This window comes from Lepisma saccharinum, chromosome 20 (genome assembly GCF_977018435.1).
Source record: "Lepisma saccharinum chromosome 20, izLepSacc3.1, whole genome shotgun sequence".
Classification (NCBI taxonomy): domain Eukaryota; kingdom Metazoa; phylum Arthropoda; class Insecta; order Zygentoma; family Lepismatidae; genus Lepisma; species Lepisma saccharinum.
The window spans coordinates 34361187-34388856 of NC_139248.1; the positions used below are offsets into that span (position 1 = coordinate 34361187).

The 27670-nt window shown below is 40.3% G+C and overlaps 1 protein-coding gene across 3 annotated transcripts in view; it reads left to right on the forward strand.

Annotated features, from left to right (window-relative positions):
• LOC146003575 (uncharacterized) overlaps positions 1-27670 on the forward strand; it is a 340389-nt gene that overhangs the window by 255803 nt on the left and 56916 nt on the right. For all 3 annotated transcript variants that reach the window (XM_083141873.1, XM_083141874.1, XM_083141875.1), the window contains one exon: positions 15075-15197. In XM_083141873.1, coding sequence (XP_082997999.1) covers positions 15075-15197 — 123 coding nt within the window. The remainder of the gene's footprint in view (positions 1-15074; positions 15198-27670) is intronic.

Sequence of the window (27670 nt, forward strand, 5' to 3'; positions counted from 1 at the left end):
ACGATGTTGCGCTCAGGGAAATAATTGATCACTTAAAAGGGAAGAAAGGTGAAGGAAGTTCTAGGTCTAGATTATGGGATCAGACTTATTGTCTACATAATGAGGTGCTGGTTATCAGAGATTTTCATGTCGCATCCAAGATTCGTGTCTGCGTGCCGGTGAGTTTGATTGGTACAGTTTTGATTCATTATCACGACACTCTGGGACATTTTGGGGCAGCTAAGACTCTAACCAGTATATATCAGTCTTTATTCTGGAAAGGAATGAAGTCGGACGTGAAATCCTACGTCAAAGATTGTGAAGTCTGTCTACGAACTAAACCTAATAAACACCCCTCCAGATTTGTAGCCAGGATACATGTCTCGGATCGGCCGGGGGAAGATTTGTTTGTAGATTTGCAAGGGCCGTTCGCATCTGGACCAAAAAGAGAAAGATTCCTGTTCACAATTTTAGATTCTGCTTCTCGGTATCTTGTGGCGTATCCCGTAGTTAACAGCAATGCAAAAACAACAATAAACAAGATAGTAAACAGTTATTTTGTTCATTTGGGGGTCCCGAATCGCATCTTTTCAGACAATGGGCCTCAATTCAAATCGAAACTCTTTCAAGACACTATGAAATCTTGGGGGGTTGCAATTGTATATATTCCGGTATATCATCCTAGCTCAAATATGGTTGAAAGGTATCATGCCGAATTGAATAGGCTGATGCGAGTTTTGTGTTCAGACAATCATGCCAAGTGGCCGGAAAAGGTATCACAAGCTCTGTTTCTTCTAAACGGTTCCATTTCCTCACAAACTGGGTATTCCCCAGAGGAATTAAGATTGAACTTGAACAAGAGCTTGATGGCTGTGGCATTGAAAGATCTGTTTCAGGATGACATTCCGTGGGATAAAAAATTAATCATGGCAAATCTTGCTAGCATTGGCAAACGGAGAGATAAACTCCAGAAACTTAATCAGAGAGGGATTAATCATTCTAAAATTGCCAGAGGGGATCTTGTTTTCATAAGGAATCATGCTCTCGGTAATTTGGGTAATAAAGTAATAAGAAAATATTGTGATTTGTTTCTGGGTCCTTATTTGTGTGTTGATAACAGTCAAGATTCAACATTGACATTGGTAGATTGTGTTACCGGCGAGAGAGTTGAAAACCAATCTGTGGAAAACTGCAAGCTGTGGAAGTGTACACAGCAAAAGCAAATGCAATGGATCACCAAAATGTTAAATTCGGGTTATATCAAAGATGATCAGGTTAATCCTAACTTGACAGACTCTCACAGGCTTAGAGGTTCTGTGGGAAGTGAGGCAAAATGAGGGGCGAAGCGGCGGGAAGTCAGATCTCTCAACTGACTCTTGTGGGCCAAGTGAAATCTTTACCGCGGCGGATATGAAAATCAAGTAGGAAAGATTACGCGGCGGGCTGGCACAGAGCTATATGACCTGTCACCTCGCTTCTTGGTTCTTCAGTAGTCTCTAAAGTCGTTAGTCAGACAAGCATTTGGGATCTCTCTCACTTTGAAGGTGGGACTAATGTGAATTGTGTTGTAATAAAATGTTGTAAATAGTGTACAGAATATGAGTGTATGTCTATACTTAGGTAAAGTGAAAATTATTTATCTGTAATATGTGATGTGAAAGCTGTGTTGGGATAGAGTTAGGGGGTGCAATGGGTTAGGCCCATGTTGAGCGCCATTTATGACGGTTTGTAGTCATAATTCCCTTGGTGATGAAACGTGAGCCAGCTGCAGTAATATTCTGATGGTTGGAAAACTAACCTAACCTGTAAAGATTGCTTGTCCGTGCTGTGATTGCATACGTAACTCGGAGAAATTCCCGAGAGAGGGCAGCTGCTTACGGGGATAAATTGAGCTGGAAGCCAAAGTTACAAATTTAACCGCTAGAGATCGCTCTTTGTATTAATTTAAAAGGGAACAAATACTAGTTGAATTAGTATTAAACATTATTAAACTTTTTGTAGAAATTTCAGTTTATTCATTAGAAACTTAACTACCATCAAATATTTATTTTTAAATTCACGTGAATATTTTTTAATCTAATTGTCGCTCGATGAGGGACATTTTGACTAATCAGTTAGAAACAGTAGTGTTCGGAAACTCGGAGGCGGAAGTGATAAAAAAAGGAAAAGGGGACATCAAATATCTAATATTCTAATAATAAGGTTTTAAAGATTGGATATAAGTATTTGTTAATTATACCTTAACACACACGCACGCACTCCTGTCGTAGTTAGAAACCTGTGGACGTTAAAGTGATTTAAGTGTGAACGTGTGATGGTGTTTGGTTATCAGGTGTTCGGAAACTGCGTCAGGCGTGGAGGAAACAATGAACGCACTCAAAAAAATGGAGGCAAAAGTTGTTGGTCGACAAGAAACGGCGCAACAGAATTGAGTGGTTTGGCACTGTAATGATCGAAAAAGGAGATCGAAAAAGTACTCGTGACCACCAAAATGGGAATCCAGATGGATTGTGGTGATTTAAGCAGTGAGTAACGCCTGCAAGGACTGTGAAAGGTGATAGAGGAGAGCTCGCCCACGAGGTAAGGCCTTTGTTTTTCCAAGTGCAGCGACGATCGAAAAGAGGAATCGACGTCGGGTGAAATTACTTTCATGTTTGTCGCGACGAAAGAACATAAAATAAACGCCACGTACAATTACTAGTTATAGTACTAACTGTCAATCGTGTCATTCACGATACTGGTACGCATTATTAAGCTCAAATCCAGACGTGCATGTGGCTCAACGGAAGCCGCCATATTGACCAGAGAAAAGGATATCCTTCGTCGACGAAATTCACTTCAAGTAGATCGAAATTAAACTACGTATAAAATGTTCCGCAGTGGGTAACTGAAGAATCGGAACAGAAATCAGTATCATTTTGTTCGTACGTTAAAGTGACGTCACGCATGCATTTCTTCGCGTTGTTCGAGCACGAACAATTGGCACCAACGCTGTTGGGTTAGGGTAATGTCTAGTGCACGGACAGTTCAGATATAAATAGCTATTAAAAGGAACAATTGACTTTGGATATATATTGAAACCCACTTTCACGTGATATGAGATCATTTGGTAATTTTCAGTTTGTGCGTGTATTATGTAGTTAAGCTAGGTGCACCAGCTGGTCGGACAGAACATGAAAATATGTTTGACATTTAAATATAACTTCAGTCTATTTATGAAAAAGAGGTACCTCAGGTGTTCTTTCTTTTGATGTCATAAGTACGTTAAAATTAACGTCATAGTTGTTAAGTCGAGAATTAATTACACGCAAATTGTTTATTCGGTATCAAAGGTCTGTCACTTAAAATAATTGCAACATTTGGTGTAAACTCGCATTCGTCACTAATTTGAATAAAGTATTGAACGTTCCTGTGAGTTAGATTTCACCCAGATACACATGAATGATGTCTAGTTTTTAAGTAGTGAATGTTTACTAACTATGAAATTTCTTTCAGGTGAGAGAGATGTCAGAAGGTTTGTTTGACATTAGGGACATGTATCAAGCGTGATATTGAACTTGTTATAATTCGTAAACCAAAGGTGTGTTGGTGAATTGACATATTCACGTCTTGCCACAAATTGATTTCTCAGACTTGTCAAGCATAACGCAGGGAAAGGGCGCGAGTGTCAAGTAAGGGATTTTTAGTAACTACTTTGTGTTACTGCTTAATACAGGGTGTTTTCCATCAGATTGGCTAATTTCTGAATTTCTTTATTTTCATTTTAAATCAGAGTCAATTTGAAACTTGGTTGTACTATTTCTTTCTAGCAAGGATTGACTTATTGAGACCAAACAATTGTCGCCGGCGCGACCGTACGGTTATTCTATGATGTGAGAGGGAATTGATCGTGAGAAAGTTAAGTGGTTGGAATCTTGGATGTGGTAGGTGGGAGTGACAATTGGGAGAGATAAGTAACCTCACAGAATAGATAGGCTTAGGCAACCCCGTTCGAGCGGACCGTAATATTTTTAAAGCAAGCCTCCTAAGCAATGCATGTAATATAATCATTTTGTTAATTTGTTAATGAGTATTTTTTGGTGATCCTAAATAGCACAATTTATCACACTTAATTTCTATGATTGCGTTCAGCGACTTAACGATACATTTACTTCCCATGTAATGTGTAGAGAACCTTAAAATAGGTTGGTTTGAAAATTTTTAGTGCATATTTTGGCCTTTTTTAGTGCATATTTGCATGCATATTTTGGCTTTTTTAGTGCATATAAATCCGCCCCCTAGTGATAAGGGTAATGATTGACGATAGTTAACGCTAAGAGTATGTTTTGAGTAGTGCTTATTGAAACATTATACAGTGCGTTCGAAAAGTCCCCGCACTGATAAATTTAAAAAGAAGCTACTAAGGCATTCATCTGGATGAGTTGGCAAGCTTGCCTGAAGAGATTGGCGTGACTTTCAAGAACGAGTTTATGTTATATTTAGAGCAGTGCCGCTGTTATACAGTCCTCGGTGTGAGACTTACAAACACAGTTTATCAACAATACCTTTTAAGCACATCGCCCACTGAGACGTGGAGAAACGCGGAGAATTGCGGCAAAAGAACTTTTGTTGTCTCCTTCTATTGAAATCAAATGGCGTAACGCCTATTACAGTGAAACGCGCGGAAGTGAAGCGGGAATATCCATGCTAGAAGTCTGCTGGTTATCTTACAGGTTAACGCCCACTGAGACGCCGAACATGTGTCGGTTTCGTTCAGTTGCCACGTTGCTCCGCGTCTTACAGAAAACTAAATGCATCATATCGATTGATGCACCAGAATGCATCGATTGATGCACTAAAGTGTGTATTATGGCTTCTTCAAAGAATCAAATTCACATTTGATGCATTTGGGTGCATTTTTGTATGTCGTGGAAGAAACACCAAAGTGCATCATTTGATTCAAGTGAGGATTTATTTCAATCGAGATGCACTTCAATGCATCAGTTGATGTTCCTTGATGCACCTTCCTGCATCTTTTTGGATGATGCACTCAAACGTTTGGTCTGAGCTACAGAGTTTATGTAGCTCAGACGAAACGTTTAAGTGCATCATCAAAGAAGATGCATTCTGGTGCATCGAAACGCATCAAGGTGTATCAAAACGCATCAACTGATGCATTGAAGTGCATCCCGACTGAAATAAATCCTCACTTGAATCAAATGATGCACTTTGGTGTTTCTTTTACGACATACAAAAATGCACCCAAATACATCAAATGTGAATCTGATTCTTTGAAGAAGCTACAAAACGCACTTTAGTGCATCAATCGATGCATTCTGATGCATCAATCAATATGATGCATTTAGTTCTCTGAGTGTAGTGGACGTTAATCTTTACGCGCACAAAGCGAATCGCTATGTTGAAAGCATATTTTAAGTATCTCATATGGAAGATGTGTTGAGAAATGGAGAAGTCTATTTCACGATGATCCGGCACCAGTTAAAACACAGTGGCGTTCGGTGACATTTTCCGTTTGGGAAACAGATCCCGAAAAATTAACAAAACCAATAATTTAGTGCTTCTACATGGTACGTTGTACTGATAAAATAAGCACTCTACCTGATACAGTTTCCGTAACGTCCCTGAATGTCCTGGCGCTGTTGTTTATTTTCTCGAATTTAAGTTGGTCTGTTGTCAAACATAATGCAGCAGACGATCGCGGATGATTGAAAACAATTTTCAAGATTTTCACACATTGCAATATTCACAAATCCACTTTGGCACCATGTAGTTCTTTCCGTAGTAAATAGTACACAATAACAACACTAAAGTTTTTGAAGCAAACAAATATAAATTCATCCGACCGAAAGACAGTAGTAGTGTGATTTGTGGTACAACCAGCACGAGAAATGATGAACCCCTCTCAGGCAGATTTGCTTACACTTAAAACTAGCTCAACATGCCCATATGAGCTTTTTGCTCAAGTGTGGAACTCTGTCTAATCCAAGATTTTTGTAAAAATGCACTCGGGAAGTTCCTGTGAAATGATGAGCCCCCTCAGATTGATTTGTCCACACTTACAAAAGGCACTTCTGTAAGATTGTTGTCCATAAGCTTGTTAAAAATAAGCCCCTCTTGATATTGTTTTTGGCTACACTTAAAACTAGAGCAAACGTATTAACACTTCCACACCCACCCCCACCCACACACACACACACACACACACACACACACCCACACCCACCCACACCCACCCACACCCACACACACACACACACACACACACACACACACACACACATATTTATTTCCGGTTTAAGTTTAATTGGACACCAGGCCCAACTTGTGCAATATGCAGAGGCCTTCTAGAATTGCTCTGTGACTCTCTCATTTCTTACATCATAAACATATGATTTTTCACCTATGAGAATAACACTACATATGGTGTCATCAGGGAGTGTATCGTGGAATTCACAGATAATTTTAATGTTTGTCCTGTCATTAACCACAACTTGTTTTCTTTTTGAAGTGTTGATGACAAACATGTGTCTCTGTGCTTTGAATTCATCTGGTGTGTAATACATGTCAGTATTGCCCGAGCCTGGCTGATATTTCTACAGTACTGATGAGCAGGGATTTGGAACTGCATGTAAAACAAGACAGGAAATTTGTTACACTGATGAGAAGATTCTATTAAAAATTAAACTTGTTAGAATTGATTACTGACAAGAAAAATAATTATGAAGAAACGCAGTCCCTATCTCTGACAGAGCAATGCTGTGATGAGGTACAGGCTTCAGAAAATTATACCCAAGCAGATTTCAAACAAATATTTTGCCTCTTCCTGCATACAGACCCGAGCCTGGCTGATATTTCTACAGCACTGATGAGCAGGGATTTGGAACTGCATGCAAAACAAGACAGGAAATTTGTTACACTGATGAGAAGATCCTATTAAAAATTAAACTTGTTAGAATTATTTTCTTGCATCGATTATACAATTGTTAGAGCATATAATCATAGAACATGTGGCAGAGTGATGGCAATGTTGCAGAGAGAAACAAGATTGTAACAAGAGAGCCTGAAAAATACAGAAACATAAAATCAATAAAACATCTCATACATTCAGATTGTTGCAGGTTGTCATATCTTGTAGAGGTTTGTTCAGAAAATTATACCCAAGCAGATTTCAAACAAATATCTTGCCTCTTCCTGCATACAGACCCGAGCCTGGCTGATATTTCTACAGCACTGATGAGCAGGAATTTGGAACTGCATGTAAAACAAGACAGGAAATTTGTTACACTGATGAGAAGAGCCTATTATTGTAGAATTGATTACTGACAAGAATAATAATTATGAAGAAACACAGTCCCTATCTCTGACAGAGTTATGCTGTGATGCTATTATTAGGTATTATTAGGCTTCAAAAAATTATATCCAAGCAGATTTCAACTACAAATATCTTGCCTGTTCCTGCATAGAGACCCGAGCCTGGCTGATATTTCTACAGCACTGATGAGCAAGGATTTGGAACTGCATGTAAAACAAGACAGGAAATTTGGCAGATATTGTTATAGTGATGGCTGCACAGAGAAACAAGATTGTAACAAGAGAGCCTGACATCCAGATTGTTGCAGGTTGTCATATCTTATAGAGGTTTGTTCTGAATATAATTATATTTTATTGATTATGACTAATGTAATAATTATGAAGAAACACAGTCCCTATCTCTGACAGAGCTATGCTGTGATGAGGTACAGGCTTCAGAAAATTATACCCAAGCAGATTTCAACCTTGCCTCTTCCTGTATACACACCAGAGCCTGCCTGGTATTTCTACAGCACTGATGAGCAGGGATGGAACTGCATGTAAAACAAGACAGGAAATTTGTTACACTGATGAGAAGATTCTATTAAAAATTAAACTTGTTAGAATTGATTATTGACAAGAATAATAATTATGAAGAAACACAGTCCCTATCTCTGACAGAGCTATGCTGTGATGAGGTACAGGCTTCAGAAAATTATACCCAAGCAGATTTCAAACAAATATCTTGCCTCTTCCTGCACACAGACCCGATCCATTTCTACAGCACTGATGAGCAGGGATTTGGAACTGCATGTAAAACAAGACAGGAAATTTGTTACACTGATGAGAAGATCCTATTAAAAATTAAACTTGTTAGAATTGATTACAGACAAGATTAATAATTATGAAGAAACACAGTCCATATCTCTGACAGAGCTATGCTGTTAGGTACAGGCTTCAGAAAATTATACCCAAGCAGATTTCAACTACAAATATCTTCCCTGTTCCTACACACAGACCCGAGCCTGGCTGATATTTCTACAGCACTGATGGACAGGGATTTGGAACTGCATGCAAAACAAGACAGGAAATTTGTTACACTGATGTGAAGAGCCTATTAAAAATTAAACTTGTTAGAATTGATTACTGACAAGAATAATAATTATGAAGAAACACAGTCCCTATCTCTGACAGAGCTATGCTGTGATGAGGTACAGGCTTCAGAAAATTATACCCAAGCAGATTTCAACCTTGCCTCTTCCTGCATACACACAGACCCAAGCCTGGCTGATATTTCTACAGCACTGATGAGCAGGGATTTGGAACTGCATGCAAAACAAGACAGGAAATTTGGCAGATATTATTATAGTGATGGCTGCAGAGAGAAACAAGATTGTAACAAGAGAGACTGAAAAATACAGAAACATAACATCTCATACATCCAGATTGTTGCAGGTTGCCATATCTTATAGAGGTTTGTTCCGAATATAATTATATTTTATTGATTATGACTAATGTAATAATTATGAAGAAACACAGTCCCTATCTCTCACAGAGCTATGCTGTGATGAGGTACAGGCTTCAGAAAATTATACCCAAGCAGATTTCAACCTTGCCTCCTCCTGCACACAGACCCAAGCCATTTCTACAGCACTGATGAGCAGGGATTTGGAACTGCATGCAAAACAAGACAGGAAATTTGGCAGAAATTATTATAGTGATGGCAATGTTGTAGAGAGAAACAAGATTGTAACAAGAGAGACTGAAAAATACAGAAACAAAACATCTCATACATCCAGATTGTTGCAGGTTGTCATATCTTATAGAGGTTTGTTCTGAATATAATTATATTTTATTGATTATGACTAATGTAATAATTATGAAGAAACACAGTCCCTATCTCTGACAGAGCTGCACTGATGAGCAGGGATGGAACTGCATGTAAAACAAGACAGGAAATTTGGCAGATATTGTTATAGTGATGGCTGCAGAGAGAAACAAGATTGTAACAAGAGAGCCTGAAAAATACAGAAACAATAAAACATCTCATACATCCAGATTGTTGCAGATTGTCATATCTTATAGAGCTTTGTTCTGAATATAATTATATTTTATTGATTATGACTAATGTAATAATTATGAAGAAACACAGTCCCTATCTCTGACAGAGCTATGCTGTGATGAGGTACAGGCTTCAGAAAATTATACCCAAGCAGATTTCAACCTTGCCTCTTCCTGCATACACACAGACCCGAGCCATTTCTACAGCACTGATGAGCAGGGATTTGGAACTGCATGCAAAACAAGACAGGAAATTTGTTACACTGATGAGAAGAGCCTATTAAAAATTAAACTTGTTAGCATTGATTACTGACAAGAATAATAATTATGAAGAAACACAGTACCTATCTCTGACAGAGCTATGCTGTGATGAGGTACAGGCTTGAAAAAATTATACCCAAGCAGATTTTCAACCTTGCCTCTTCCTACATACAGACCAGAGCCTGGCTGATATTTCTACAAGGCAGGGATTTGGAACTGCATGCAAAACAAGACAGGAAATTTTTTACACTGATAAGAAGATTCTATTAAAAATTAAACTTGTTAGAATTGATTACTAACAAGAATAATAATTATGAAGAAACACAGTCCCTATCTCTGACAGAGCTATGCTGTGATGCTATTATTAGGTACAGGCTTCAGAAAATTATACCCAAGCAGATTTCAAACAAATATCATGCCTCTTCCTACATACAGACCCGAGCCTGGCTGATATTTCTACAAGGCAGGGATTTGGAACTGCATGCAAAACAAGACAGGAAATTTGTAACACTGATGAGAAGATCCTATTAAAAATTAAACTTGTTAGAATTGATTACTGACAAGAATAATAATTATGAAGAAACACAGTCCCTATCTCTGACAGAGCTATGCTGTGATGCTATTATTAGGTACAGGCACCCAAGCAGATTTCAAACAAATATTTTGCCTCTTCCTGCATACAGACCCGAGCCTGGCTGATATTTCTACAGCACTGATGAGCAGGGATTTGGAACTGCATGTAAAACAAGACAGGAAATTTGTTACACTGATGAGAAGAGCCTATTAATAATTAAACTTGTTAGAATTGATTACTGACAATTATTGATTACAGATATGTTTGCATCGATTATACAATTGTTAGAGCATATAATCATAGAACATGTGGCAGAGTGATGGCAATGTTGCAGAGAGAAACAAGATTGTAACAAGAGAGACTGAAAAATACAGAAACATAACATCTCATACATCCAGATTGTTGCAGGTTGTCATATCTTATAGAGGTTTGTTCAAAAAATTATACCCAAGCAGATTTCAACTACAAATATCTTGCCTGTTCCTACACACAGACCCGAGCCTGGCTGAAATTTCTACAGGGCAGGGATTTGGAACTGCATGTAAAACAAGACAGGAAATTTGTTACACGATGAGAAGATAAAAATTAAACTTGTTAGAATTGATTACTGACAATTATTGATTACAGATAAGTTGTTAGAGCATATAATCATTGAACATGTGGCAGATATGCAGAGAGAAACAAGATTGTAACAAGAGAGCCTGAAAATACAGAAACATCTCATACATCCAGATTGTTGCAGGTTGTCATATCTTATAGAGGTTTGTTCAGTACCCAAGCAGATTTTAAACAAATATCTTGCCTCTTCCTGCATACAGACCCGAACCTGGCTGATATTTCTACAGCACTGATGGGCAGGGATTTGGAATTGTATGTAAAACAAGACAGGAAGAGAAGAGCCTATTAAAAATTAAACTTGTTAGAATTGATTACTGACAAGAATTTTATACTCAATGTCCCTATCTCTGACAGAGCTATGCTGTGATGCTATTATTAGGTACAGGCTTCAGAAAATTATACCCAAGCAGATTTCAAACAAATATCTTGCCTCTTCCTACACATAGACCCGAGCCTGGCTGATATTTCTACAGCACTGATGGGAAGGGATTTGGAACTGCATGTAAAAAAGACAGGAAGAGCCTATTAAAAATTAAACTTGTTAGAATTGATTACTGACAAGTTATTGATTACAGATATGTTGTTAGAGCATATAATCATAGAACATGTGGCAGATATTATTATAGTGATGGCAATGTTGCAGAGAGAAACAAGATTGTAACAAGAGAGCCTGAAAAATACAGAAACATAAAAGCAATAAAACATCTCATACATCCAGATTGTTGCAGGTTGTCATATCTTATAGCTTCAGAAAATTATACCCAAGCAGATTTCAAACAAATATCTTGCCTGTTCCTGCAAGATATTTGATATGTTGAAATGTTGTAGCCAGGCTTGGGTCTGTATGCAGGAACAGGCAAGATATTTGTTTGAAATCTGCTTGGGTATAATTTTCTGAAGCTATAAGATATGACAACCTGCAACAATCTGGATGTATGAGATGTTTTATTGCTTTTATGTTTCTGTGTGTGTATGCAGGAAGAGGCAAGGTTGAAATCTGCTTGGGTATAATTTTCTGAAGCCTGTACCTCATCACAGCATAGCTCTGTCAGAGATAGGGACTGTGTTTCTTCATAATTATTATTATTGTCAGTAATCAATTCTAACAAGTTTAATTTTTAATAGGATCTTCTCATCAGTGTAACAAATTTCCTGTCTTGTTTTGCATGCAGTTCCAAATCCCTGCTCATCGGTACTGTAGAAATGGATCGGGTCTGTGTGCAGGAAGAGGCAAGACATTTGTTTGAAATCTGCTTGGGTATAATTTTCTGAAGCCTGTACCTCATCACAGCATAGCTCTGTCAGAGATAGGGACTATGTTTCTTCATAATTATTATTCTTGTCAATAATCAATTCTAACAAGTTTAAATTTTAATAGGCTCTTCTCATCAGTGTAACAAATTTCCTGTCTTTTTTTACATGCAGTTCCATCCCTGCTCATCAGTGCTGTAGAAATACCAGCCAGGCTCTGGTGTGTATACAGGAAGAGGCAAGGTTGAAATCTGCTTGGGTATAATTTTCTGAAGCCTGTACCTCATCACAGCATAGCTCTGTCAGAGATAGGGACTGTGTTTCTTCATAATTATTACATTAGTCATAATCAATAAAATATAATTATATTCAGAACAAACCTCTATAAGATATGACAACCTGCGACAATCTGGATGTCAGGCTCTCTTGTTACAATCTTGTTTCTCTGTGCAGCCATCACTATAACAATATCTGCCAAATTTCCTGTCTTGTTTTACATGCAGTTCCAAATCCCTGCTCATCAGTGCTGTAGAAATATCAGCCAGGCTCGGGTCTCTATGCAGGAACAGGCAAGATATTTGTAGTTGAAATCTGCTTGGATATAATTTTTTGAAGCCTGTACCTAATAATAGCATCACAGCATAACTCTGTCAGAGATAGGGACTGTGTTTCTTCATAATTATTATTCTTGTCAGTAATCAATTCTACAATAATAGGCTCTTCTCATCAGTGTAACAAATTTCCTGTCTTGTTTTACATGCAGTTCCAAATCCCTGCTCATCAGTGCTGTAGAAATATCAGTCAGGCTCGGGTCTGTATGCAGGAAGAGGCAAGATATTTGTTTGAAATCTGCTTGGGTATAATTTTCTGAACAAACCTCTACAAGATATGACAACCTGCAACAATCTGGATGTATGAGATGTTTTATTGATTTTATGTCTCTGTATTTTTCAGGCTCTCTTGTTACAATCTTGTTTCTCTCTGCAACATTGCCATCACTCTGCCACATGTTCTATGATTATATGCTCTAACAATTGTATAATCGATGCAAGAAAATAATTCTAACAAGTTTAATTTTTAATAGGATCTTCTCATCAGTGTAACAAATTTCCTGTCTTGTTTTGCATGCAGTTCCAAATCCCTGCTCATCAGTGCTGTAGAAATATCAGCCAGGCTCGGGTCTGTATGCAGGAAGAGGCAAAATATTTGTTTGAAATCTGCTTGGGTATAATTTTCTGAAGCCTGTACCTCATCACAGCATTGCTCTGTCAGAGATAGGGACTGCGTTTCTTCATAATTATTTTTCTTGTCAGTAATCAATTCTAACAAGTTTAATTTTTAATAGAATCTTCTCATCAGTGTAACAAATTTCCTGTCTTGTTTTACATGCAGTTCCAAATCCCTGCTCATCAGTGCTGTAGAAATATCAGCCAGGCTCGGGCAATACTGACATGTATTACACACCAGATGAATTCAAAGCACAGAGACACATGTTTGTCATCAACACTTCAAAAAGAAAACAAGTTGTGGTTAATGACAGGACAAACATTAAAATTATCTGTGAATTCCACGATACACTCCCTGATGACACCATATGTAGTGTTATTCTCATAGGTGAAAAATCATATGTTTATGATGTAAGAAATGAGAGAGTCACAGAGCAATTCTAGAAGGCCTCTGCATATTGCACAAGTTGGGCCTGGTGTCCAATTAAACTTAAACCGGAAATAAATATGTGTGTGTGTGTGGGTGTGGGTGTGGTTGTGTGTGGGTGTGTGTGGGTGGGTGTGTGTGTGGGTGGGTGTGTGGGTGTGTGTGTGTGTGTGTGTGTGGGTGTGTTTGTGGGTGTGTGTGGGTGTGTGTGTGTGTGTGTGTGTGTGTGTGTGGGTGTGGGTGTGTGTGTGTTGGTGTGGGTGTGTTAATACGTTTGCTCTAGTTTTAAGTGTAGCCAAAAACAATATCAAGAGGGGCTTATTTTTAACAAGCTTATGGACAACAATCTTACAGAAGTGCCTTTTGTAAGTGTGGACAAATCAATCTGAGGGGGCTCATCATTTCACAGGAACTTCCCGAGGGCATTTTTACAAAAATCTTGGATTAGACAGAGTTCCAAACTTGAGCAAAAAGCTCATATGGGCATGTTGAGCTAGTTTTAAGTGTAAGCAAATCTGCCTGAGAGGGGTTCATCATTTCTCGTGCTGGTTGTACCACAAATCACACTACTGACAGTAACTTTTCACCTCGCAAAGCGCTTGGAGAAAGTGTGACCGCGGCCAGCGAGTTTTACCAACTTTATTTGGCGGATGTGTCCATGGACATGTTAGCTGTCTTAATACATCGAACGCTCTGAAACATTTATCTTCACATAGAATATGTCATCCGTATGTCAGCAATCATATTTTTCTGTCTCTCCTGTGTTTTGAAACTTTTTAGTTTATTTATGAATATACATTTTAATTAGCTTGGTGGATATGCTACATCGCTGACAGTATACAGTACACTTGACACTTAATCGTGCAGTTCGTAACACTGAGGACATCAACAGGCTGAACCGATTGCACTCTGGCTTTCTTTCAGCCCTTATCGATTGGAAAACAAAATTTCCCTCCACATAGCGTACCCTCCCTTCAAGGTCGCCTGTTGATTTTTCGGTGCCTTGCTGGTGTTGGCAGATTGCATTCCATTGAGTCCAATACCATCTAGTCTACAACTCAGAAACAAAATGAGAATTAATACCATCAGTGTTGCCAATACTTAATGAACTTGAACTCTACAAGGATGACATATTAAATAATGCAGTTTACATATCCCGTTTGTGGGATGATGCAAGACAGAAAGGAAATTTAACCGAACTCCTTCAAATCGCATCCCGTTTGTTTGTGTGTGTGTGGAGTAACATAAGTTAGTTATCTTTAGAAATATAAATGGTCATTGCAATTATGAACATGCGGGAGAAGGAGTGATAAAAATATTAGTTTCTTTTAAAAGTGTGTTTCTATTCTATTTTTCGTTCCAAGCTCTGTTCATTTCTATTTTTCAGTTCTTGATAATTGCCGAGAATCACAATTTCATTGCAACAACGCGAAGTGTATTCCAAAGTCTTGGATTTGTGACCTTACGGATGACTGCGATGACAGGAGTGATGAGGACAAGGAATTATGCAGTGAGTAGTTTCCTCTCCAGTATTTAGTGTAATGTTCAGCTAGTTTTGCATAAAGACGAGTGTAATTTTCTTTGAAGATTTTAATTTCTATTCAAGAATCACCCAAAATTTACTATTTACAAGGGCAAACTGCTGCTTGCATCATTGCTGATTTAAACAATACGCAGTACCTCTTTGTTGAGTTTTGATATTTTTCCTTGTCATTTCCTAGAATTTCTTGGTGATAATGAATATAGCTAAGCACTGTTTTATTTTTGTAAGCTATTCATTTCGTATCTCCCGATGTCGTAGTGGTAACGTTGTCGCCTTGTAATCAAGGGATACCAGATTCGATACCAGACACGATACCAGTACGGGTGGAATGAAGCGTGGGAAAGTCAAATCAAGGTGGCCAGGTGCAACCAAGAACACTTAAATTCTTAATTATGCTCTACCTTCCCTAGGATATAAGTCCCATGATTTTTACCGTTGTAACGACCCTGCGTGGTCATCACATTTAGCTATCCTGCGTGATAGCCATATTCTTTAATATATAATTATTAATGCTTGAGAAATGCCCTGCGAGGCTTACGCTTTTGATTTATCTTTTATCTAATTTTGAGTGCATTGTTGTTAAGCATGAAGCATATATTGTTATGGCACACACGTTTTGGTTAAAGAAAGCATGCTAAATACCCTGCGTGGTTTACGCATTCAGTTATCTTTTGTGCAGTAATTGTTGTTTAATTTGTAACTTGCATTGTTGAATCTCTTTATCTTGTAATTTCTTTAATGTAACGTGTTCAGTTTAGCACACAAGTGTTAAGTTTATATCGCCACATGCTAGTGGTTTTTACAATGCTAAACTTGATATTTTATAACGCACGAGTTGCATCTCGTGAATTGAAAGGAGTTTGCAACGCTGCAGCCGGCTTAGTTCCGATCTTCTCCACCCGCCTCAGTGCTGCCACCAAACAGTATATAAACAGAGCAGCGAGGCCCGGAGCTCAGTCGACTGCCAGATGCCGACTGCGAAAGACCTGGTTCCCAGATCTAGTCTGGAAGTTTCCCCTACCAGGATCCAATAGCTTCCTTGAGAAGGAAGGAGGAGAAAAGAAAAGCAGTTTTCCTACCTACCTGGTCTGCCCCATAAGAGCTTGATGCGCTACCCTTGGGTCGTGGCGGCCCAAGTCCAAGTCTCCTGGGTGCTTCCAGACCTACCCTTTGTACCTTGCCGTCTCTTGCTACTGACTGGACATGCCAAGGGACCGAACCGTTCCCTTGTCGTAGCTGGATTGACTTTGCGGCGTCCTTTCACACCAACACCTTTGTGAAACCGCGGGCCCCTTGGCCCGTCCCTCGCTATTGACGCTTTCGCATGTTGTCCCCAGACGGCGTGGCACGTGACGGCTACCCAGGTTCCTATTGGTTACCTGTACTAGTTGGTTCCCCCCTAAATTAGATAAGAATACTAATACTGCCCAGGTACCTCACTGAGGAGGATTTAAGAGCGTATGTGCTAAACTGGTTATTTACATGCGTGTATAAATATAAATAAACTTTTACAAGTTGACCTTTGACCTTTCCATACTAAACCCCGCAAGCCCTGAGATACTTTGAGTCCATGTCTTCGGCTGGCTACAAGCTAGCATATATGGGTACACTTTTGCACCGCTCCGAGGTGTAGTGTGCAGTGCTCCGGCGCCCGGACGTTGCAAAAGTTTTTGGCGCCCAACGTGGGGCCCGATTTGCAAAAACACAGGGCTCGACTTGTAAAACGTGGGGTCAGATTAGTTACGTCGTGAAGCCGTATATGGACTAGAAGTGGCTCACTGGTTGTAGTGCAAGAGTTAGTGACAGTGTTCGTCCATTGAATTCACGAAGGTAGTGAAGTGTTTTCGGAGGAACCATACAGAATTCACGAAGGTAAAGTGTTGTGACATATACGATTGTGACAAAATGGAAAAAGAAACGTCCGGAATGAGTCTACGGAGCAGAGGGAGAAAAACCATGGAAGGTGAGACTGGGTTCGCATGCTGTGATGATTCTGGAGCCGAGATGGAGTCCTTCCAATGTTTCCAGTGTCTCAAGAATTTCCATTTGAGATGTGAGGGGCAAGAAGAGACCTCAGAGACTGATGCAGAGGCTAGGTGTAAAACATGCTTATCAGCACCCTTGGTAGCGTCCCTGCTTGAACCAAATCTTCCAAGTAAGACCCAATCCGACCATTGGCTGCTGGAGTGGTTAATGAAAGATAAAGAGGAACGTAAGAAAGAAGAGGAAGAGCGTAGACAGATTGATGAAAAACAAAGGAAAAGGGAAACTGCTCAATTAGAGAAAACTCGTAAGAAAGAGTTGATAGAGCTGAGACAGGTGGTCGAATCCATGGAGGAGAGGAGACTCCTTGAGAAGGAAGAGGAGACAGCCCGTATTAAAGAGGAGAAAGCCGAAGAAGAAGCTAAAAGGGCAAGAGAGAAAGCAGAAGAAGAAGCTAAAAGGGCAAGAGAGAAAGCAGAAGAAGAAGCTAAAAGGGCAAGAGAGAAAGCAGAAGAAGAAGCTAAAAGGAAAGAAGAGGTACATCAGTTTAGGACACTGATAAAGTCTCTTGAAGAGAAAAGAGAGGTGGAGAAGCGAGAAGCTGAAGAGAAAAGAGAAAGGGAGTTAGAAGTTCTCCGTGTCCTGGTGGAAAGTCAGGAAGAAAAGAGAAAGAAAGAAAAGGAAGAAGAGGAAGAAAAGAGAAAGAAAGAAAAGGAAGAAGAGGAAGAAAAAGAGGCAGAGAATGAAAGAAGGCAGCTAGAAGCCGAGAAAAGTAGGGAGGAGTTGCGAACTTTTTTCTCTCAGCTTAAGGTTGACCAACGAGAAAGTGTTAGAGAAGAGTTGGAGAAAATCCGGATCTCTTGCCAACAGGAGGTAGTAAGGGTAGTAGAAGAACAACTAGAGCCCTTAGCTGAGTGGCGTGGAGAGATAGAAAGAGAGCATGAACAGATGAAGAGGAATCTAGATACCTGCTTAGAACTGGTCCAGTCTAGAGGGGAAGTTACTAGGAAAGAAACTGAAAGTGACGATCCCGAGAGGGTTAAACAGATAGAGGTCTCTGTTGAAGCAATGAGTTCTGTGGTAGAAACCCTTGGTGAAAGGACCGAGCAGATGGAAAAAACTGTACGAGAGCAGAAGGAGGCTGCCGACGCATTGACGCGGAATCTCCGGGAAGAAGTTGTAACAACTGCTGGAGAAAAAGTGAGCTCTCTCCGTTAAGAGACCAAGAGACTGGAAGTGTCCCTTCGAAAAGAGATCCATGAACAAACTGGAACTATAATTAGAAGAGTAGGTGAGCTGCAGGATAAGTTTCAAAGACTGCAGTTGCAAACCGAAGCCACTTCAGATGTACTCCCGGATTCTATTGAACGGGGTGGAAGCTTAAACCCGGAAGCGGTCACCTTTGAACCTCCTAGAGTAGTGCAAAGTCCCTACTCCGTCGAAAGAACAGTTCGAACAGGTAGAGGCAAGCGGCCTAGAGAGGGAGACAGTTCTGATGGATCTCCTCCTCGACGTAGAGCCGATTTCAAGATGCCTAGGATGGCTGATATCGCCCACATACCAAAATTCAAAGGCGATATCGAGGCCCAATCGGCAGAGAAGTACCTTAGAGAGCTTAATGTCAGTTTCGAGCTTATGCAGATACCTGAGCACTATAGACTTGAGTTACTTCCTAGAGTATTTGCAGGCAAGGCGGAACATTGGCTGGCGGGAAACATAGATAGTTTTGTCAACTATGCCGACTTTTGCCTAAGATTTAAGGAGGAGTTTGCCTCTGAGAAAGCCAAACAGAGACAGTTAACTGCCGTAAGAAATCGACGATATTTTCGCCCAGTCCACGAGAATATGGAGAGCTTCGCTTGGAGCATCTACGCTGCCTATCGAAACTTGAGTGACAATTTCAGCGAAAGTGAAGTGCTGAATCTAATAATAGAACAGCTGCCGAATCGTATCCGGAACCTCTGCCTTGCGCATGCTCCAAGATCAGTTGATGAATTGACCAGTTTTCTCAAGGATTTCGACATCTATGACGATCCCGATGCCTGGAGAAATAGGGAAGACCCCAAGAGTAAAGAGTCTGGAATAAATAATAAGAGCTTCAAAGTCCGCAACATCGAGACCAGAACCAGCGGTAGAGAAAGGAATGCTGCGAGGACTCCAAAGTTTTATAGAAGACAAGGCTGGAGAGGAGCGGACCGCAGCCAACAGGATGGTCAGAGGAACTTTAATCGACCTTATCCAGAAAGAGGTCGAAGCTTCCCTGATATAAGGAATTATCAGGATGGGAGTTCCCCTAGACGATACTCACCTCGGGGTGCAGAACAGACTAGAAGGCAGTCACCAACCAGAGAAGACTTGACCTCTGAGCAAGAGGAAGCCCTAGAGACAACCCGGGACTTCCTGCATAACCAAAGGTCACAGTCTAGTCACACAAACTAGAGCCTTGTCTAGGTGCTTCGTTCCCATTTAGGCAAGGGGCCTCGGAGGAGCGACCACTAAGATCTATCCAGGAACTAAAAGTAAATTTTCAATTGTCCGAAACAGAGGAAATAAATTTACAAAGTGATCTGAAATCTGCACGAGCCTCTAAGACCAGTTACAAATCACCAGCAGTGTCTGCAAAATTAATGGAAATACCGATAAACTGTATAATTGATACCGGAAGCGAATGTTCAATTCTAAGTCATAATGTCTGGACTAAACTAAAGGATCAAATACCAGGCATTCAGGTACAAAAGGTTCCAGAAATAAGATTAGTTGATTTCTCTGGTACCCACAGAAAGCGAGTTTTTGGAAGTAGGCGAGTAGAGCTACAAATAGGTGGAATGACTTTCAGTACTGAAGTATTTATATTGAAGGGATTTAGTGCGAATCTTCTTGAAGTCATGTCATGCTTCAGACAGCACTCAGCAGAGTTGGTTTTCGTGAAGACTCCTGAACATGAGGAAGGGAATCCTCTGGATATTGAAGCTGTGCGGTACATCCACGTAGGCCAGGTAGAGAAGGCTGAGATGTATAAATCCGCTGACCTCTCAAGGAAGGTAGAGGTATTAGATATTTTGACTGATTCCCATAAGCAGGAGTTCCTAAATGTGCTGAGACGCAATTTGAAGATTATTCTTGAGAAGCTCGTACCATTGAAGGATGTTGGATATAAGCAGTGTGCTGAGACAGTTCTTTACGAGTCGCATTCTATACCGCTTTTCCTGATGGCTTTACTGGAGAATGAAGATTGGAAGATTTGGAACTTCGTCCAGCTAATATTGTGTCTCATTATAAATTTATTGGTTATGAGTTCGCTGATTAACTTGCCATGCACCCTGTCTCAGATATTTCAAAGTGTTTTCCTCTTGGGTTGCTATTCCGTGTATCCCTGTCTAATGAAGTTCTGGACTACTTCACCATCTCTACGACGAAGCCTTATCTAAACACTCTAGCAAGGCTCAACAATTGTTGATACAGAAGAATGAAAGAAAAAAAAACACTCTTCAATTAGAAGAAGGTGACTTGGTTCTTGTCAGGAATCACAAGTTAAGTTCCCGAAAGAATAGGACTATCGCCAAATTGTTTGAGGTATACATTGGCCCCTATGTCGCCTCGGATGTTCGAAGCAACACTGCCCTGCTGTTGAACCCGACGACCAAGAACCCAGTCGACCGAGTGAATTTTGACAACCTTCGTCTCTTCAGGTGTTCCCCCGAACGGAGAAGACAAATAGTGAATGAAGAAAAGACTTAGTGATTGAAGAGTAAAAGAGATATAGACTCTGGTTTGCCAAAAAATTTTCTGAAAATTTAAACTTTTTAATTTTCCTCAAAATTTTTGGCCGAGAAAGGGGCATATGTAACGACCCTGCGTGGTCATCACATTTAGCTATCCTGCGTGATAGCCATATTCTTTAATATATAATTATTAATGCTTGAGAAATGCCCTGCGAGGCTTACGCTTTTGATTTATCTTTTATCTAATTTTGAGTGCATTGTTGTTAAGCATGAAGCATATATTGTTATGGCACACACGTTTTGGTTAAAGAAAGCATGCTAAATACCCTGCGTGGTTTACGCATTCAGTTATCTTTTGTGCAGTAATTGTTGTTTAATTTGTAACTTGCATTGTTGAATCTCTTTATCTTGTAATTTCTTTAATGTAACGTGTTCAGTTTAGCACACAAGTGTTAAGTTTATATCGCCACATGCTAGTGGTTTTTACAATGCTAAACTTGATATTTTATAACGCACGAGTTGCATCTCGTGAATTGAAAGGAGTTTGCAACGCTGCAGCCGGCTTAGTTCCGATCTTCTCCACCCGCCTCAGTGCTGCCACCAAACAGTATATAAACAGAGCAGCGAGGCCCGGAGCTCAGTCGACTGCCAGATGCCGACTGCGAAAGACCTGGTTCCCAGATCTAGTCTGGAAGTTTCCCCTACCAGGATCCAATAGCTTCCTTGAGAAGGAAGGAGGAGAAAAGAAAAGCAGTTTTCCTACCTACCTGGTCTGCCCCATAAGAGCTTGATGTGCTACCCTTGGGTCGTGGCGGCCCAAGCCCAAGTCTCCTGGGTGCTTCCAGACCTACCCTTTGTACCTTGCCGTCTCTTGCTACTGACTGGACATGCCAAGGGACCGAACCGTTCCCTTGTCGTAGCTGGATTGACTTTGCGGCGTCCTTTCACACCAACACCTTTGTGAAACCGCGGGCCCCTTGGCCCGTCCCTCGCTATTGACGCTTTCGCATGTTGTCCCCAGACGGCGTGGCACGTGACGGCTACCCAGGTTCCTATTGGTTACCTGTACTAGTTGGTTCCCCCCTAAATTAGATAAGAATACTAATACTGCCCAGGTACCTCACTGAGGAGGATTTAAGAGCGTATGTGCTAAACTGGTTATTTACATGCGTGTATAAATATAAATAAACTTTTACAAGTTGACCTTTGACCTTTCCATACTAAACCCCGCAAGCCCTGAGATACTTTGAGTCCATGTCTTCGGCTGGCTACAAGCTAGCATATATGGGTACACTTTTGCACCGCTCCGGGGTGTAGTGTGCAGTGCTCCGGCGCCCGGACGTTGCACCGTTATTTGGACTGTTCGCCAGAAATGGATATGGACAGTAGAGATTTTAGCGTGCATATATTTTTATAAATTTATTTTACGTTGCTTGGCTGATCTCGACAATGGGGATGAGGATGAATAGTGACTACAGAAATTTATCCAGAATTTTCCATGTACGTGTGTGTAAGGTTGTTTTTAGGGGAGTGTAAAAGTAAATGTATAGCAAAAATGACCATAAAGTTGTCTTTTGTGAAACATTTCTGGAAGGGTGTTTGCAGAAAATTTGGGTAGGGGATGAGGCAGTTGGCGGGGGGGGGGGGGGTGGATAGTCCTCAACCTTCGTGGGCCTGCGGCCTCGTAATTTTTCTTTTAGAGAAGTCGATGACCCGATCCCAACAATTATCTGGTAAATAGCTTACTAACATTCACTAAATAATTTCTACCCTTGACATTTAATATTAATGAATAAATTATGGCATAGATAGTCATAGAGAGTATTAGCTCGATTATGTCTAGCCTTGTTGACAAATATAAAATTTGCTTTAAATTAATTGATGACTTGATCTAATGGAATATTTTAGTTTATCTGGCCAACATCTTTACATTAATTAGGTAAGTGCTGATTTTCAATGTTCCATTTTATAACCCGAAAAAAAGTCCAATTTTAATCCAAATATTTCCACTTCAATGATTTGTTAATGAAAATTGCTGCACAAACTAAATTGGCCCTGTTGACCATCCGTTAACCTCCAAATTTGGTAGCAGGAAGCAACGCACCGCCCGGTTAGATCCTTTGATCGTTCATCGCCACTGTCGCAAAGGGCTTTCCGATTATCGCAGTCCAAACCATATTTCCAGGTGGTTGACAGCTACTAAGGCTGCAAGTCGTAAACTTGAGAACCTCTCGATAGCCGTATCGGTCCGCGGCCCGGCGATTGAGAGACACTGGTCTGGATGAAACAGCGACGGAACAAACGTACATGGACAGACCACACAACACACATCCCACAGAGGATATTATAGGCTTCAAGTCGTGTTTGCCTGCAAGAATGCAGTTTCCAATGCACTGTACGGAAGAAGCTGACACATTTTCCGAAAAATGGTTCCTCTTGCGATTACGTGGACAAGACGCACGTGAGTAGTGTAATCAGCCCGTTTGAACGTCATTAAGTGAGGATAAAAAAACCCTCAAAAACTCACTTTCTCTCCACGTTCCGCGCCTCATTTATTGCGCTGACGATGTTTCACAGCGTAGAAAACAGCACCAAAACCTCAAAAACTCATTGTAGTGAGCCACAGTGTTGCAAACCTACGAAAATTTCATCAAAACATCAAAAAACTCACTTTTTCTCTACGTCCCGCGCCTGACGATGTTTTACAGCGCAGAAAAAGCCGGTACGAGTAAATGCACTTTCTCATCCTTCAAGGATGAATGTACCTTATCATAATTTTTTTTTTCCAAGTCCCGGCCAATGTTTATATATCGTGACCTGACCTTTGTAAACCTCTCTCTGTCGCACACACACACACATATGCGCGCGTGCCTGTATTGTGACGCAAGCAAACAAACAAAAAAATATATTTTTTTTTTTTTTTAGGATTCCTGGCCCCTAAAACCCCGCCAGGAGTGCGTGGTGCCCAACCAAAAAAAAGTAAAGGTTCTAACGGCTGCGGTTATAGATAACCACACCTCTATAGAGTTTCACGTGTTTTTTTTTTCTCTCAAACTTCCATGAAACTCTACAGAGGACCTCCGTAATGCATGCAACGTGTACTAACGACTCTAGTGTTATTTGATGTTGTAATATTTTGGATATAGAGTTTTATTGTGAGATAGATAAAAAAATTATGTTTATTATAATATTTTCTTGATGAAGATGGAGAATATGTGCGTGTTACAAATAAAGTTGCATGCTTTTTTTTTTCTAGTGTGTGTATGTGTATGTGTTTTTTGATGTTCGACAGCATCTGAAACGATAAAAAAAAGAATTTTATTGTTAATTTTCTCGTGTAAAAAAAAAAAATTGTGCAAATTCTGATTGTCTCGTGCTATAGTGCAAAAACTGATGAAAAAAAAAATAACTGATAACTGATGAAATTGACATTGTAACTGATCTGAACTAGTGAAATTCGTATTGTGCCATTGTAACTGATTGTGCTAGTACAAAAATTCCTTATTGTAACTGATTGTGCAAGAAAAAATGTTAAACCTGTTAAAACTGCTCTGTGACCCTCTCGTTCTTCACGTCGTGGACGAAGGACTTCTCTGCGACCAGGATGACGCTGCATAGAGTATCCTCGGGCAACGGACTGTTGAACTCGCAGACGATCTTGATGTTGGTTCGATCGTTGACCACCACCTGCTTTCTTTTCGTGGTGTTGATGACGAACATGGGTCTGTGGATTTTGAATTCGCTGGGCGTGTAGTACATGTCCACGCTTCCCTCCGTTACGCGCTTGTAAGCAGAGAACGCTTCGTAAAGTTTGAGGTAATCGTCTTTGGTTATGTCGAGGTTGTAATTCTCGCGCGGGAACACTTCGTTCCTACCGTTCTTGAGATAAACGTTCTTGATCTTGCAGTCGTCGAACTTGCTGGAATCTTTTTCCTGATTCTTATCGCGCCCGGTCTGAAAGAGCACTACGACGAAATCTGGCATGTCGAACTGTATGTTGTTGAACTGCGTCGTCACGTCGAATTCCATGTGACTTCCCGACGCTATCTTCTGCACGCACTGGTAACCGTGAAAGTGAATCGATACCTGCGGACTTTTCAAGATCTCCGCTTTGTACTTGAGGGCGTAGTTCGTCTCGTATTCCACGATCGGCATTCTCAACTCCATGCTCCGGATGACGCACTTGGCTGCTTCGGGTAAAGTGTTGGGCAGCGGCGTGCCGTCCGGACCCAAATAGAGTATCGCATCAGTGCGTCGTTGTCGTTGGCCGCTCTTCGAAACGTGACGCGCAATCCTCCCTTCCACATGATCTCCTTGTAGTCCGAGAAGAATCCCGGAAGCAGACGCATGGGAAAGAGCACCGTGTGACTTCTCGTTGATATTTTCGTCCCCGCTTCGAACCCTCCCGCCTGGTAGTACGCCGCGTCCGTTTTGGATAATTTCAATGTTCCCACTGCCGTTGACGTGATGCCTGGATAATCTATTCTGTCGATGACGGTGTTGTGTTTCCTCACCTCCACCTGCGAGAACAGGTGAGGCACGAAGTTGTCCACGAGTATCAAATTTGCATTGGGCGGAAACGCTTCTCCGCTTTCCTTCTTCACCACGTCGAATTGAAGGTAGAGGTCCGCTCTGTGAGGATGAACGAACCCATCCCCTACGTCCACGTCGTATTCGATCTCCCGGTTCGCTTCGTTCAAATTTGCGAACGTGCGACGGTTGGGAGGAAAAGATTGCAACTCGTAACTTTCGATTTGCTCCATTTTCACTATGTGTGTTATTTATTATACGTTGATCTCCACGACGGCAGTGGTCGTTGCACCTGCGAAATCCACCACCTCTCTTTCTCGTTCGTCACCACCAACTCTATGTCGTCTATGCGGTTGCGACATACTGGAAAATAGATCGGCGAAGAGGGTGTGTAGATGTATTTACAATAGGGACAGGACCGGAAAGGAAGAGCTCCCCTCCAGCAGCTTTGCTATACTTAAAACAAGCTCAACATGCCTACGTGAGCTTTTTGCTCAAGTGTAGCACCTGCTTAACCCAAGAATTTTGGAAAAAAATCCCCTCGGGAATTATTCGGAAAGGAAGAGCTCTTCAGATTGATTTGTGAATACTTACAAAAATTGTATTAGCCAGATTTTTGTCCATAAACTTGTCAAAAAGTGATATATTTTTGGCCACACCAGAAATTAAGCACATACACATACATACACACATATTTACTTCCAGTTTAAGTTTAATTGGATACCAGGTTCAATTTGCTTGCTCCGTGACACTCTATTTCTTATATTATATGTTTGCATGTTTCCCCCTCTGTGTCAGAGTGTGGAATTCCCGAGACGGTAGTATTGATTTTTGGTTTGCCCTCAGCGCCAGTATTTACAGAAATTCCCGAATATTGCATCAGTCAGTATTGTGAGACTGACTGAGGGGAACAGATGTGTTGATACAGTACTTCTCATACTTACAGGTTTAAATTCATATTGAACAATATTTGTTGTAATCCAGTCATATTTAGAGTCAAGCTTATATTTGTCCCAGCCTGTTATACATAACAAGATTATTGCTATTCAAGATATGCATGTTTGTGCAGGTATTTGCGGAGGGTCAGTGTGAATGAATATTTATTCTCTTTTTCCACTTGTAAGCTATTGGCTTTGCAACCTGTCATAATAAGCATAAAGTTTTGATCTGAATCCCAAGAAATTGTATATAAATACCAAAGCCAAAAATATTAACACACATACACACATACACACACACAAAATATACAAATCACACAGCTGAACTCAACTGATATTTTTATTCAGTATAAAGTTTTGATTTGAATCCCAGGAAATTGTATATAATAAACAACAGCAAAAATGCCGAATCAAAAATATTGTGACCAATGCAATAAAAATATATTTAGCTCTAATTGGGCCAGACACCAAAAAATTTGTAACCCGGACAAATACAGAACTCCCACAATAATTTGCCCCAAATGCAATAGAAAATACAGCATGCAATACTTCACATATACACATAAAGATACTTGCTCTGCACAGTCATCAACATCTGGTCTGAAAAGAAAGCACGAAGCACCTCTTAATGCCAGAGCAGCAAAGCAGCCACGCCATGTACCCATCCGTAGCAGTTTTAACGGCCAATTAAGAGATCACCGGTTTGTATCAGAGCCAAGATGTGGCATTGAGAATTTCTTGAACAGTATAAATTCTGATCTCCAGGCAATTCTCAATGCACAAAATGGCTCTTATAAACTGTCCCTTAAATTGTTTGTACAATATAAGAAACCAAATGACACAAAATTTACACAGCCCCACATAACAGAAACTGTATCGGTATACTCAAATACAAATTTGGACAGAATAATAAGCAGATTGATGGAACAATTAAATATCAAACACTCTGAATTTGCGGCAAAAGAGTCTGGATGGAGCCTATGCGGCTCTCCGCACAAGTTATATGTTAATATTTCTGAATTCAGCCCATTAAAAGGTTCTACATATCTGCCATTACCTGCCAATATCAAAAACAGAAGAGCCGTGGTCAATATAAAAAATAATGACGCGAAATGCTTTTTGTGGTGTATATTAGCTGCTTTGTTTCCAGCTTCAAGAAATCCTCAGAGAATAAATTATTACAAACAACATGAACATGATTTTGATGATGCAATGGAGGGTTTAGAATATCCAATGTCTGTCCAGAATATTGACAAATTTGAAAAAA